Source organism: Emys orbicularis, chromosome 20 (assembly GCF_028017835.1).
Source record: "Emys orbicularis isolate rEmyOrb1 chromosome 20, rEmyOrb1.hap1, whole genome shotgun sequence".
NCBI classification, from domain to species: Eukaryota; Metazoa; Chordata; order Testudines; family Emydidae; genus Emys; species Emys orbicularis.
Window position 1 is genome coordinate 23776768 of NC_088702.1, and position 15584 is coordinate 23792351.

The 15584-nt window shown below is 61.9% G+C and overlaps 1 protein-coding gene across 1 annotated transcript; it reads left to right on the forward strand.

Annotated features, from left to right (window-relative positions):
* Window positions 1-3128: 3128 nt before the first annotated feature.
* DEDD2 (death effector domain containing 2) lies at window positions 3129-11877 on the forward strand. The gene is made up of 5 exons (XM_065420087.1): window positions 3129-3191; window positions 5456-6083; window positions 6269-6379; window positions 6812-6943; window positions 11510-11877. Exons 2-5 carry the CDS (start codon window positions 5615-5617, stop codon window positions 11875-11877), a joined length of 1080 nt encoding a protein of 359 aa, XP_065276159.1. The 5' UTR covers window positions 3129-3191; window positions 5456-5614.
* The last annotated feature ends 3707 nt before the right edge of the window (window positions 11878-15584 follow it).

Consider the following 15584-nt stretch of genomic DNA (forward strand, 5'->3'; position numbering starts at 1 on the left):
GGCGGGCGGAGCTAACAGCGGGGAGGGGCGGGGCCACACGGAAGCCCGCCCCGGATGAATTTTATGGTGGGAAGCGTGTATTAGAGACCGCCCGACAGAGTGACCCCCCCGGCCTGTCACACCCCCGTGTGGAAACACACACAGCGACACACGGCAACACCTAACCCTGCATGTGACAAACACACACAGCCCCACTCCACAATGACACGCACACAGCGACACCCACGACACAACACCCCGTGTATCACACACATACACTGCAACAACACAGCGTGACAGACCGCATGTGCATGTCACACACACAGAGTGACACACCTAACGACGCACACCCTGACACACTACAACAACACTGCTTGTGACACACATACAGTGCCGCTCCGTAATGACACACACACACTGCGACACACCACGTTACACACACACACACACACCACATCTGAGACACACCGCAATAGACCGCATGTGCATGTCACACACACACAGAGTGACACACCTAACACACACCCTGACACACCACAACACTGCCTGTGACACACACACACCGTGACACACCACATGTTATACACACACACACCACATCTGAGACACACCGCAATAGACCGCATGTGCATGTCACACACACAGTGCGACACACTGGGTGACACACAGCAGCACACCGCAATGACACATGCCACATGTGATACACAAGCGACATACCGCCACGACACTCACACAGAGTACGAGACACACCAGGAGAGAGACGGACGGATACACCACATTGACACACACTTGTGAGACATGACACACAGCAGGTGAGGACATGTGCAGAGTGGACATACCGCAATGAGACACGCACAGCGAGACACACTCCCAGGAGAGACACACAGATGGACACACCATAACAACACACGCACAGCAAGAGACACAAAGGAGACACATTCAGACTGGACACACTTCAATGACGGAGGAAGACACATCAGGAGAGAGTGCAGACCCACACAGACGGACACATCACAGTGACACACACAGCCAGAGACCTACCAGGAGAGACACAGCAGACCGGACATACTGCAATCACACACACACACACACACACACACACCACATATGCAGGCCGGACCTACTGCAAGGGCACACGGATGTGTGAGACATGACAACACATGCACTGCAAAAGACACGCAGACGGACACACTGCAATGACACACACACACACTGGACACACTGCAATGACACACACAGCAAGAGTCACACCAGGAGAGACTGCCAGGACACAGAGAGAGAGAGGGACATGCAACCAACACAGACACGCATGTTAACACATGCTGCAATGACAGACGTACAACATCAGACGCACATCCAGCGCACATAGTGAGACACACACAGCATCACACATGCCCATGGCACCCAACGAGAGACACACACAGTGAGATGCACACACAAACACAAAACACAAGCCCAGGCAACATGCAGTGACAGACACAGATACACATTACACAAAAACACACGCACTTCTCCCTGACCCTGTCCTGTGTGTGTGTGTGTGTGTGTGTGAGGGGGCTGCCCTCTCTTCCTCCCCCCCGTGCTGTGTGTGTGTGTGTGTGTGTGTGTGGGAGGGGGCACCTCTCCCCCTCCCCCAGTCCTCCGTGTGTGTGTGTGGGGGCGCCTCTCCCCTCCCTCGTCCTATGTGTGAGTGGGGGGGTGCCTCTCCCCTCCCCCCGTCCTGTGTGTGTGGTGGGGCGCCTCTCCCCCTCCCCCCGTCCTGTGTGTGTGTGGGGGGCGCCTCTCCCCTCCCCCCGTCCTGTGTGTGTGTGTGTGTGGGGCGCCTCTCCCCCTCCCCCCGTCCTGTGTGTGTGTGTGTGTGGGGCGCCTCTCCCCCTCCCCCCCCCGTCCTGTGTGTGTGTGCGGGGGGGCGCCTCTCCCCCTCCCCCCCGTCCTGTGTGTGTGTGGGGGGGGGGCGCCTCTCCCCCTCCCCCCCGTCCTGTGTGTGTGTGGGGGGCGCCTCTCCCCCTCCCCCCTGTCCTGTTGGGGGGGTCGCACCTCTCCCCCTCCCCGCCGTCCTGTGTGTGAGGGGGGGCACCTCTCCTCCTCCCCCCCCGTCCTGTGTGGGGGGGCGCCTCTCCCCCTCCCCCAGTCCTGTGTGTGTGTGGGGGGGGGGCGTCTCTCCCCCTCCCCCCCGTCCTGTGTGTGTGTGGTGGGGGCGCCTCTCCCCCTCCCCCCATCCTGTGGGGGGGGGCGCCTCTCCCCCTCCCCCCCGTCCTGTGTGTGTGTGGGGGGGGGGCGTCTCTCCCCCTCCCCCCCGTCCTGTGTGTGTGTGGTGGGGGGCGCCTCTCCCCCTCCCCCCCCGTCCTGTGTGTGTGTGGGGGGGGCGCCTCTCCCCCTCCCCCCCGTCCTGTGTGTGTGTGTGGGGGGGCGCCTCTCCCCCTCCCCCCCGTCCTGTGTGTGTGTGTGGGGGGGGGGGCGCCTCTCCCCCTCCCCCCCGTCCTGTGTGTGTGTGTGGGGGGGCGCCTCTCCCCCTCCCCCCCCGTCCTGTGTGTGTGTGTGGGGGGCGCCTCTCCCCCTCCCCCCCGTCCTGTGTGTGTGTGTGGGGGGGCGCCTCTCCTCCTGTCCTGTGGGGGGAGCAATTTACACGCTTTGACTTCTTACGTCAGTAGCGAACCGCCCTGCCCCCCCCGCCCCCTTTACGCCAGTAGCGCACCCCGGCCTCCGTCACGCCCCAAAGCTCCATTATAAGCCAGCAGCGCAGCTGCCACTCAGCCTCCCTCTTACGTTAATAGCGTAACGGCCTCGCTTCCTGAACCGGCCTCTTCCCAGCTCCTCGCTTCGCGCATGCTCGAGGCGTGACACCATGAGCGGAGCAAGTCAGTCCCGCCCCCACACGTGGGTCACGAGGACATAGGCCGAACGTCCGCGTGCCGGGCGTGGTGAGGTTGGGACGGGGAGAGGTATTAGTGGGAAAGCGCACGCGCAGGGGGCTGTTATTTGCGCCGAGGGGACGCTTCGCGCATGCGCGATGGGTGGGTCCGAGAGCGACGCGTGCGCCCTGTGCGCCGGGTAGCGTCGACGCATGCGCTGGGGGCGGGGATAGGGCGGGAGCGGATGGAAGGACGCATGCGCAAGGGGAGGGCTGCGGGTGGCAGTTGATGGGAGACGCATGCGCAGAGGGATCGAAGGTGCGAGAAGGAACCAAGCCGCGACTGAGACGGCGAGACCTGGTGAGGTGGGGGGCTTCAGAGCGGGGAAGGTAGTGGGGGGCGGTACAGCCCGGGGGGGCAGGGCGAGGCCGTGGCTGGCGGGGGGGCAGGGCGAGGCCGTGGCTGGCGGGGGGTACAGCCCGGGGGGGGGGCAGGGCGAGGCCGTGGCTGGCGGGGGGGGTACGGGCGGGGGGGGCAGGGCGAGGCCGTGGCTGGCGGGGGGGGTACGGGCGGGGGGGCAGGGCGAGGCCGTGGCTGGCGGGGGGGGGCAGGGCGAGGCCGTGGCTGGCGGGGGGGGGTACGGGCGGGGGGGGCAGGGCGAGGCCGTGGCTGGCGGGGGGGGCAGGGCGAGGCCGTGGCTGGCGGGGGGGGGGTACGGGCGGGGGGGGCAGGGCGAGGCCGTGGCTGGCGGGGGGGGTACGGGCGGGGGGGCAGGGCGAGGCCGTGGCTGGCGGGGGGGGTACGGGCGGGGGGGGCAGGGCGAGGCCGTGGCTGGCGGGGGGGGGCAGGGCGAGGCCGTGGCTGGCGGGGGGGGTACGGGCGGGGGGGGCAGGGCGAGGCCGTGGCTGGCGGGGGGGGGCAGGGCGAGGCCGTGGCTGGCGGGGGGGGGGTACGGGCGGGGGGGGCAGGGCGAGGCCGTGGCTGGCGGGGGGGGCAGGGCGAGGCCGTGGCTGGCGGGGGGGGCAGGGCGAGGCCGTGGCTGGCGGGGGGGGGGTACGGGCGGGGGGCAGGGCGAGGCCGTGGCTGGCGGGGGGGGGTACGGGCGGGGGGGCAGGGCGAGGCCGTGGCTGGCGGGGGGGGGTACGGGCGGGGGGGGCAGGGCGAGGCCGTGGCTGGCGGGGGGGGTACGGGCGGGGGGGGCAGGGCGAGGCCGTGGCTGGCGGGGGGGTACGGGCGGGGGGGCAGGGCGAGGCCGTGGCTGGCGGGGGGGTACGGGCGGGGGGGCAGGGCGAGGCCGTGGCTGGCGGGGGGGGGGTACGGGCGGGGGGGGCAGGGCGAGGCCGTGGCTGGCGGGGGGGGCAGGGCGAGGCCGTGGCTGGCGGGGGGGGCAGGGCGAGGCCGTGGCTGGCGGGGGGGGGGGTACGGGCTGGGGGGGCAGGGCAAGGCCGTGGCTGGCGGGGGGGTTACAGGCTGGGGGGGGGGCAGGGCGAGGCCTTGGCTGTCGGGGGGGGGTACAGGTTGGGGGGGCAGGGCGAGGCCTTGTCTGTTGGGGGGGTATGGGCTGGGGGGGCAGGGCGAGGCCTTGGCTGTCGGGGGGGGGGGCAGGGCGAGGCCTTGGCTGTCGGGGGGGGGGGGGTACAGGCTGAGGGGAAGTATGGGTTGGCGGGGGGCAGGGCGAGGCTGTGGCCACACCTGCTTGGGGGGAGACGGAGGCATTGGGCTGTGTTGGCAGCTGGTGTGTTTTCTTGTCGGTCTGGTTGCTGCCACCTTGTGGCGCCTTTGCTCTGGGACACCTCTGCAGGGAGCTGCCATGCTGCTCAGCCATGAAACAGCGATTTACAGCACAGGACGGGCAGCCAAGCTCTGCAAGGGGAGTGGCGCTTAGAGCGGGGGTTGGACTCCTCGGGTCTGTCCCCAGCTCTGGGAGGGGAGTGGGGGCTGGTGGTTAGAGCAGGGGGCTGGGAGCCAGGACTCCTGGGTTCTCTCCCTGGCTCTGGGAAGGGAGCGGGGGCTGGTGGTTAGAGCAGGGGGGTGGGAGCCAGGACTCCTGGGTTCTCTCCCTGGCTCTGGGAGGGGAGTGGGGGCTGGTGGGTTAGAGCAGGGGGGGCTGGAAGCCAGGACTCCTGGGTTCTTTCCCCGGCTCCAGGAGGGGCGTTGGGGCTGGTGGTTAGAGCAGGGGGGGCTGGGAGCCAGGAGTCCTGGGTTCCCTCCCGGCTCTGGGAGGGGAGTGGGGGCTGGTGGGATAGAGCAGGGGGCTGGGAGCCAGGACTCCTGGGTTCTCTCCCTGGGTCTGGGAGGGCAGTGGGGGCTGGTGGGTTAGAGCAGGGGGGGCTGGGAGCCAGGACTCCTGAGTTCTCTCCCTGGCTCTGGAAGGGGAGTGGGGGCTAGTGGTTAGAGCAGGGCATCAGGATTCTAAAGTCCATGAGGGAATTGCAGCCCGACGCTTAGCACAGGACTAGGAAGGGAACACAGGTGTCCTGGTTCCCTGTTCCCAGCGCTGCGTAGGGTCACTCCTGGCTCTGTTCTGAAGAGCTACGTGTGACTCCCTGGCTTTTCCTCTCCTCATTGACGCTGCCCCAGGTGCTCTCTTGCCCGGCTCACCGTTCTGCTATGTCCTTTTGCAGACGCTGTTTGGACTCGAGTGCCTGAAGAGATCTTGTGCTGTAGGATTCCCCACGGATTCTCCATCGACCCCAAGTCTCCTCCCATTCACCTGCCCCAAAGCGCTTCCCATCCACTGCCCTACCCAAAGCCAGAACTGATCTGCCGGCCTGTGAGTTGGGATGGCTGAGATGAAGCGGCCGGTCATTTCCCACCCTTGGGAGGAGGAGGAGTGCTTGGAGTACTACGGCATGGTGTCCTTGCACCACATGTTCGAGGTGATCGGCTGCCAGCTGACCGAGAATGATGTGGCCGTGCTCTCCTTCCTCCTTGATGAGACCCAGCCCTGGACCCACCCGCTGGACCCCAGGCTGTGGGCCGTGGTGGAGGAGGATGGAGCAGAGACCCCCTCGCCTCTTCTGGAGAGCTGGCAAAGGAGGAGCCGGCGCTGGCAATCTCCGGTGGAGGCAACTGGGAGCCTAGAGGTGGTGGGCGAGCGGCACCAGCCCAGGAACGGGGTGGAGCTGCTGCTGGAGCTGGAGAGGAGAGGGAGATGTGATGAGACGAATTTCCTGCAGCTCCTGCAGCTCCTGCGGTTGCTGACCAGGCATGACCTGTTGCCTTACGTCACCCTGAAGAGGCAGCGGACAGGTACCAGGGCTTGGGAGGAGAAGGGGGCATTGGCTCCAGGCTGTGCTTGTGGGGGTGGAGAGCTCTGAGATGTGCCTGCTCTGAGCCAGACTTGGGACAATGGGGCATACAGGGGGATGGTTTCCATCCACTGAATCCCGCTGTGGTGCTATCCCAGGGGAACTCACCTCTCTCCTCCCCCTTAGTGTCCCCTGAGCGATACACCTACGGCCCGTCTGTGACAGCTTCCGACCGGCAGATGGACAGTTGCCTTGGCTCAGCCTCTGCAGAGACCCAGCCCGATCAGTGGGAGACAGGTACGATGGCAGGCTACGCGGGGGTGGGGGGGGTGTACTAACCCCTTCCCCTTCTGCATAGCTGGGAACGTGACCGCAGGCCATTGGCCTCTCTTCAGGCCTATCTCATTCGAGGAGGCCTCAGCACCCTGGGGAATGAGCATGGATCTCAGCCCTGGCATGCGGCGGTGGAGATGTCTGCTCCTTCCTCTGGCTTGTAAACGGAGCAGTGCCTGCCCCCGGAGGTGTGGGGAGCTGAGGGCAAGGGCGGTGTGGTAGGTGGGTCCTAAATCCCTCTCCTCTCCCAGTGCCAGGGATAGAACCCAGGAGTCCTGGCTCCTGGTGCCACTGCTTTAGCCACTAGATCCCATTCCCTTTGCGGAGCTCTGCTCTGAGCCCTTGCCCTGTCCTCTGCAAGACTCCTGTTACCCATACCTTCCTTCCCTTCTCCAGGCTCCAACTCCAGCAAGAGGAAACGGGTGAGCAGAGGCAGGGCACGGGCCAGTGCCCTCGGCAGGCGGCGCGGGGCCAAGACAGTCCCTGCCCTCAAGCAGGAGCCCCCGTCCCCCACCAAAGTGACCTGTGGTAGGTGTCTGGCTGGCTCATGCCCAGGGTCCCCCCACCTTTGGACCAGGCCATGGAAAGGTTCCGGTTCCCAGTGGGGGATAGATTGGAGCCTCCTGCTCTCCCCCCAGCTGGGGTGGGGCAGGGATGCTGGTCTGAGTCTCTAGCCAAAGTGCAGGCCCCTTCCGTGTCAGTGACTTCGAGGGGGGGCTGCGCAAGTCCAGTGGGGTGCCTCACCCCAGCCCTGTGGGGCCTCTCTCTGGTGTGGGGGAGCAGGGAGCCCTGGCCCACTCCTGTGAGCCTGTGGGTCCCGTCCCCCTGGCTGTCCCGCTCTTTCTTCTCTCATGGCTCTAACTGTCCGAATGGCTGCACCTTGCGAGAGGGCGGGAGAAAACGCCCGAGATGTGCCAGCCCTCGGGTGCCAGGCGCTGGCCTGGGCGGGGCCTGACTTCCACCCGTGTTATATGCTGGTCTAGGGGCTGAGCCCAGGCCAGGCTAGCTAATCCCCAGGCCAATGCAGACTAGGAGGAGCAAGCAGAGGATTTAATGGAGGCAAATAACTGAGCGAACGCTGGTTCCACTGCAGGAAATTCTAATCCCAAACCAGATTGATTCCAGCTTTGTGTCTGTACAGCCCCTAGCGCGGGAGCGCCTGGTACGGGACTGAGGAGCTTGGGTGCTATTGCAGAGCAGAGAGCTGAGATTATTGATGCTTATTTCTTTAAATCCTGCCTACGATACCCTAGCTTGTGGGACTGCTTTGTGTCCCCCTCTTGGGGTGTCACGGGGTTCAGCTCTGCCCTCCGTCTGTTCCTCAGACACTGCCTTTAGACTAGCAAAGGCCAGTGAAGTGCCAGTCCCAGGTGCTGCCGAATTCCTGGGTTCTAGGCCCGGCTCAGCCGCTGCCCTGCTGGGGGGTTTTAGGCAAGTCACGCTGCCTTTCTGTGGCTCAGTTTCCCCATCTGTAACCTAGAGATAACAATCCTGAGCACTTGGTAAAGTGCCTTGAGATCTCTCCGTGGAAGCACTGTCGGAGCCAGGGCTTAGCGCTGTTCAGCTCCGAGAGTCCACAGCCTGTGACTAGAGGTCAGGGCCTGATAGTCAAACATGGGCCCTCTGAGCTCCTCCTGCTTGGGGGGGCCCCCTCTAGCAGGTTCTGCGGGGGGGGCTTCTAGCAATATGGAAGCTGCTTGGTGTTGGGCACGCCCTGAGGGCAGACGAGGTAGTGGAATGATCACGTCTGACCTTAAATTCTAGGAATCTAGCCTGGCTCATGGCCGTTCCCAAATACCCACCTAGCTCTGATAGACCCCAGATGCTGCCCTTCATGGGGGAAGCCGGCTCAGTTCCAAGGTGGTGGCCTGGATTTCTGTCTCCAAGACCAGCATATAACCCCTGCGCCCCGCTCAGCCAGCCGCGTGCCGAGCACCAGCATCACCACCGCTCTGTGTCCTGTTGTCTGTCAGTGCGATGCGAATGACCAGAAAAGCAAACTGCACAAAAACGTTCTCTTCCCGTTTGACCAATTTGCAGGCCATGGGTTCTAACGAAGAAGGTTCAAAAATAATTCAATGAGTGTCAATACTGCAACTTCACGGTGCAGCTAAGCCATCCGGCGGGTAGGTGCACGGATCGGACCGTAAGCTCCCTTCCACACTAGATTGTTGCCTGTCTGTTTGATAATGTTACCTTGCTTCTTGGGGGCACAAATCCCAGGACCGCTGGCGAGGTCCAGACGGCAGCTCTGCATTCGTAACTTCCCTGAGCCGCAGGAGGCTGTGCCCTCCCCTCTGTCTGCCTTCCAGGCTAGGGCCTGGTGCCCGGTCTGATTTTCCTTGCTATCACGATTTTTTGTTGCTGCTGCTGCTACTTGATTTCTGCCAATTCTCTCTCAATCCACCATTTAAATTCCAGGTTACTAAGCAAAAGTTGATGATAAAGAGACCCTGTGTCTCTAATGCAAGCTACTCAGAACTGTCTCGCAAAGGTAACTGACTCCAGCGCACCCAATCTCGCCTGCAGTTGTCGGTGAACCCCATCCTGTTTTGAATGTGTGCTCTAAACCCCCACTGCAGGCTCTGACAGAGGGCTCCCCCCATATGCATGCTGATCCAGAGAGACCTCAGCAGTGCTGAGCCCAGCCCCCGATGGGACAGCTCCTATGTCCCTGCCAAGAGGGTCCGGCCGCTCCAGAGGGCACGGCAGGGAGTCTGTGCCACAGACCCCCAGCAGAGTCTGCTGGGAGCGGCTGCTGCATGCCAGCTCGCATGCTGGGTGCCAGTGGGAACGGGGGATGGACCGAGGAACCCCCAAACCCCAGTGTGCTGGATTCCTCCCAGACTCCATCCAGGAGCGGGCAGCCGGTGGTTCATGTCTCAAATGGTCCCCAACCCATGCTGCTGGAGCCATTAGAACAGGTCAGCTGCCTGGCTCATGCGCCCCCCAGTCACTCCTCTGCACAGCCTGGTTCACAGCCCACCCCTGCTGTGTCACTGGCTCCATGCTCTCCAAGGGCTCCCCCGATTCGCTGCGGGGCGCCTCTCAGCCCTCCGGCCTGGTGCCGTCCAGCAGTCAGCCGAGGTTCTTTGCCGTATTGATGCCCACAATGATGTCTTGCTGTTACCATGTGCTAAAAACTTTGAACCCTGTTTCTCTCGGTCCACAGTTGAGATCAAGCCTCTGGAAAAGCATAAGTATCGGCCCATGCAAGCAGGCCGAGTACCAGGCTCTGGTCAAAACCCCAAGTCACTTCAGAGCATAGCCCCCACAGTACCCCGGTGCCAGGACAGCCCCTGGTCCCAGCAGCTCTCTCTGCCTGTTAGCCGGGCCGGGAGGGACAGGGCCCGGGGCCAGGTCCGTGGATGGAACGGGCTCTGTGCAGACCTGGCAGCAGAGGCTGCCAGCGCCCGTCCTGGTGAGGGACTAACTCACCCACCCCACGTGTGGGGAATCCGGGCTGCTCGTCCCGCCCCTCTCACGATGGCATGTGGGGAGCCGTCAGAGCAGCAGCCCCCACTCCGCAGTGCTTGGTGGTTGACAGCATTGAGCGGCTTGCTTTGTGCTACCCATGGCTTTCCCCAGCTGTTGGCAACAGCTTGTCCCCTCTGGGGCACTGGGCATACCTTGTCCACCTCCTGTTCCTTCAGGCCTCCACGGGGAGGGGGCAGCAGTCCCAAATGTCTGTCACCTCAGCAGCTGCTCAGGGCCCCATCTCTCCCAGGCACAGGGGGCAGGTTTGATCCCTGTGAGGAGGAGGTGACCCCAGTCCTGCCCCGCCAGCCCTTCCAAGCAGGGCGCAGGATCCCAGTGTGTTAACGAGGACGGCTGCCCCCTTCTGTTCCTGGATTCAGGGTTCACTTGAGCCAAGCCTCCAGGCACAGTGGGTGTTGCTGTGTCCCAGCTGTGTGTGGTGTCAGTACAACGGAAGGAAGCTGTCAGCCGCTCAGCATGTCCCTGGCATCTGGAGGAGCAGGCTCGGGCGGGGGATCTGAGCAGGGTTGGGATTGCTGCCAGGGCACCCTGTAACACCCCCCCCCCCCCCCCCCCGGTCTGGATTGCCTGACTCCCGAGTGCTCTGAACCCTGGAGAGGCAGGGACTCCGACCACCGCTTGCGCTGGCCTCCCAGACAGACCACAGCCCGAACGGGTGAGAAGGGCTCTGGGCAGGGTGCCAAGCCCAATGGGCATCCTGTCTTGGCACACCTCTGCCAGCCCCTTGCCTGTCCGAGCTCCTCACCACCACCTTGCCCCTCTGGTTGGGCATGACTTTAGCACTGCCCCCTCTCTGGAAGGTGGGGGGTGTCTCGGAGTGTGAGCAGAGCAGTTTGGTTTTGGGGGGGCTGGGCTCTGGGCGGGGTTGCCCTGGCAGTGGAGGCCGGGGCTGTGACTGCACTCTGAGTTAATGCTTCTACAGGTGAGGACCACAAGACAGAGCCATTAAAGCAGACGGCCTTGTCGAGCGTATGTAACACCCACCTGCCTCTCGGGTTCTTTATTTGACCGTATCTTGCTCTGTAGCCATTGTTTTCCCTTCGACACCCCCCTTTCGATTTTGGCCTGACAGGCGGCTGATCCAAAACTACACCCCACCTCTTCCTGGCTCCATGGCTACAGCCAAACCCTGCCAAATCCGGGGGAAGGGAGGCTGGAAAAGCAGATCCTCCAACCAGCTGAGTGGGGCTAGGGCAGGAAGGGCCAGCTGCGGAGATGGTCAGTCACTCAGCATAGTACCTTAGCGATGGGGGCTCTAAGGAGAGCAGGGCAGAAGCCGGTGGAGCTGCCCTGGTGGATCAGTGGGAGGCAAGCTGGCTGGGTGGGCCCGTTGGGCTGGGATGCCCGGTGGCCGGTGGGTACCAGGTGGACGTTTGGCAAGGTGTGGCTGTAGCCCTGTGTTGAGGATGCTCTAGGGAGGGAGTCTGGAGCCCTTGGTGGGCCGGCTCCTAGGCCCGTTCAGAGCCGCCACCTCCCCCCCAGCGTCACACTGCATGAGCGCGCGGTCTCTGTGTGCCGCTGGCCTGTGCCCTCTGGCTCTAACGCCCCGTGTCTCTCCTTCCCTCCCCTGTCTGTCTCTGTCCCTCTTCCCCCCAGACATCCGGCTGCGGGTGCGTGCCGAATTCTGCCAGCACGAGCCGGTCCTGCGGCAGAACGTGCTGTCCAACAAGCAGCACCGGCTGGAGCGCCAGTTCGACATCTTCGGCCAGTCCAACACCATCCTCAAGTCGCGCGACCTGGGCTCCATCATCTGCGACATCAAGTTCTCGGAGCTCTCCTACCTGGACGCCTTCTGGAGCGACTACATGAACGGCTCGCTGCTGGAAGCCCTCAAGGGCGTCTTCCTCACCGAGTCCCTCAAGGACGCCGTGGGGCAGGAGGCCATCCGGCTGCTGGTCAACGTGGATGAGGATGACTACGAGGAGGGGCGCCGGCTGCTGCTGGAGAGCCTTGGCCCCCAGTGACAGCCCCTGCGGGGCGGGGGCACAGCCTGGCCTCTGGGGAACTCGGCCTGGGTATGTGGCTCTTCCTACCCTTCCTGGGGGTTAGCCGGCCTCTTCTACCTTGGGAGCTAGCCACACGCAAGCACCGGGTCCCCCTCCACCCCACCGCCGTGCTAGCCACCATCCCCCCCCCATTTATACACACTCTCTCTCTCTCTCCGGGTCCCCCTCCACCCCACCGCCGTGCTAGCCACCATCCCCCCCCCCCATTTATACATACATACACACACACACACACACTCTCTCTCTCTCTCTCTCTCTCTCTCTCTCTGGGTCCCCCTCCACCCCACCCCCGTGCTAGTCACCATCACACACACACACCGGGTCCACCCCACCCCCATGCTAGCCACCATCTCACACACACACACTCACCGGGTCTCTCTTCCTCTCCCCCCCCCCCCCCCGCTAGCCACCATCACTGCCAGTCACTCTCCCCACACACATGCTAGCCACAGTCACCCTGGGTGCTAGCTGCAGCCTCCTTGTGTGGTAGCCCTCCTGTCCTGGCTGCTTCTGGGTACTAGCAGAGGAATCCGACCAAGGTGGGGTAGGGACGCATATTGGTGGGTGGGGGGGTCCCTCTGCCATTGCCGAGTCCTCCCCCTGTGCCTGCCTCGCCCCTGGCACTTACCCCCCCCTTCTTCTCTCCTAGGTCTCGGTCTGTACTTTTTTCTGAGCCACTGGAGCTCATCCACTTGGGACACGGAGGCTCCTGAGAACAACCTGACCCTGTTGGTGCTGCCCCGGGGCAAACCTCTGCCCGCCTGCAGGCCTCCGACTGTGCCAGCCGGCCCCGGGAGCCCCCAGCCAGGGCTGGGCCGAGCACCGGACTCAGTATTGGCAAGGAGGCGGGACAGGCAACTCCAGACGCACAGGGCGTGGGGCCAGCCGGCTCGCCATGGCTCCGTCCCTGGGCAGGGGCACAGCTCACAAGGAGACTTGACCTTTCATTATTTTTAGGACACAAACCTGGTTTTCCTCTGGCTGCCGTTTTGGGGCGGGTGGAACGTGGGAATCGGAGAGTCACTTTTCTTAGGGACGTTTTCCTGTGTTCTGGCTATTTGTACATAATATAAATATAGCGCGGGGGGAGGCGGGCGGACAGGGCTCAGGCAGCGGCTGCAGGAATCTGTCCTCTGAGTCCCGGGGGCGGGGGGGGGGGGGGGGGGTCAACTGGTGTAATTATTTAAAAGAAGATGGTATTTTTTTAAGCAAAAGATGGGGAAAAAATGCCAAAAAAAAAAAAAAGCCCAAAATAGCCCAACCTGATCTTTTTTGACAAATGGTTTTGCAGCGTCTTGTATCAGGGGATGGAAAAAAATCAATAAAACAAAGAGAATTTGTAGAGGAGACTCTTCTTGAACTGAAAGTGCCTGTTCCTTCTCCGTCAGCTGGGGCGGAGCCCAGGCCTCCCAGCCTCCCGCTCTCCCCGCGCTGGGGCGGAGCCCAGGCCTCCCGCTCTCCCCGCGCTGGGGCGGAGCCCAGGCCTCCCGCTCTCCCCGCGCTGGGGCGGAGCCCAGCAGTACAGCTGTAGTAAGGGGGAAGTCAGGCGGCGCTGGGTCACCTGGAAGGAGGCTGTGCTGAGCCGCCCTTTCCCATGTCCCGTGCAGGCCTTTGGAGAACAGCGCTGGGCTGGTGCCAGGGGATTGGCTGCAGTGCCCTGGTTCTCCCACAGGATGGGGGCGTGTCACCTTTCCCCCGCTCTTCCCTTCACCTCTTCAGGCTGAAGCCCCTGTGGCTGAAAGCTGGGGTGTCTGGGGATCCACAGCTCCCAAGGGGGGGGCCCTCTGCCCAGAGGGAATTGCTGTAATTTGATTTCCTAGGCATGCCTCAGTTTCCCTCTGTACTTTGCATTGCAGAAGGGTTCCCAAGTTGCTCTTGGAGCAGAGCTGGAGACAGAACACCCCATGGGTCCAGCTTTGCCAGGGTCCCGACAGCAGCCAGGGCCAGGTGCTCCAGAGGGAGTGGAGTGATCCACGCCCAGCGCCGGGCAGGCAGAGGCTAGGGACACCTGGAGCATGGGGCAGGGTCCTAGGCATGTAAAGAGGGTTTAAAAATTGTAACCGTGTAACCTATTAAAATGGTCAGTTTAACGGTTAAGGAGTTAACATAGGGAACTAGGGGGGTGGGGGTTGCTGTAGCACCCCCACGTTTTATGTGGGGCACCACTGCTGCCCTGAGGGCACAGGGCCGGCAGCGGAGTTTAATCGTTAAGCAAAACTGATACTAGTGATGCTTATCGGTTAACCAGTTAAACTTTTACATCCCTGTTGGGTCCCTGATTATCCCGGCTAATAGCCATTGGTGGACCGATCCTCCAGGAGCTTATCCTTTCTTTCTGAACCCCGTTACAGCTTTGGCCTTCACAACATCCCCTGGCAGTGAGTTCCACAGGTTAACTGTGCTACAGGAAGAAATACGTCCTAATTGCTCTTTTTTGAGATGGGGTGAGCAGATCGCACGCTGTGTTCGAGGCCTGCGTGTACCTGGGGTTTATATAGAGGCATTATATTTTCTATCTTATTATCTCTCCCTTTTCTAATGGCTCCCAACATTCTGTTCGCTTTTTTGGCTGCCGCTGCACATTGAGTGGATGTTTTCAGAGAACTGTCCACAGTGACACCAAGATCTTTCTTGAGTGGTAACAGCTAATTTGGACCCCGTCATTGTGTGTGTATAGCTGGGATTATGGTTTCCAATGTGCATTACTTTGCACTTATCCGCATAAAATTTCATTTGCCTTTTTGTTGCCAGTCACCCAGTTTGGCAAGATCCTAGAATCATAGAGATCCCTTTGTAGCTCTTCGCAGTCGACTTTGGCCTTAACTATCTTGAGTAATTTTGTATCATTGGCAAATTTTGCCACCTCACTGTTTACCCCTTTTTCCAGCTCACTTGTGAATATGTTGAACAGCCCTGGGCCCAGTACAGAGCCCTGGGGGACCCTGCTATTTACGTCTCTCCACTGTGAAGAATGACCATTTGTCCCTACCCTTTGCTTCCTGTCTTTTAACCAGTTACCGACCCATGAGAGGGACCTGCCCTCTTATCCCGTGGCAGCTTCCTTTGCTTAAGAGCCTTTGGGGAGGGCCCTTGTCAAACGCTTTCTGAAAGCCCATGTACGCGACAGCCACTGGCTCCCCCTTGGCCACACGCTTGTTGACCCCTCACAGAACTCTAGTAGATTGGCGAGGCGTGATTTCCTTTCACAAAAGCTGAGTTGACTCTTCCCCAACAAATCGTGTTCATCCCTGTCTGACAATTCTGTTCTTTACTAGAGATTCAACCAGTTTGGCCGGGACTGAAGTCAGGCTCACCGGCCTGGAATTGCCGGGATCGCCGCTGGAGCCTTTTTAAAAAATGGGTGTCCCATTAATTATCTACCAGTCATCTGGGGCAGATGCAGAGCTCCCTGATAGGTGACATACCACAGGTCGCAGTTCTGCCGTTTCACTTTTGAGTTCCTTCAGAACTGTTGGGTGATCTCATCTGGGCCTGGTGCCTTATTACGGTTCAGTTTATCAGTTTGTTCCCAAACCACCTCTACAGACACCTCAATCTGGGACGGTGCCTCAGATTTTTTCACCTCAAAGGATTGGCTCAAGTGTGGGAATCATATCCCTCAGATCCTCTGCAGTGAAACCGATGGCAAGAATTCATTCACCGTC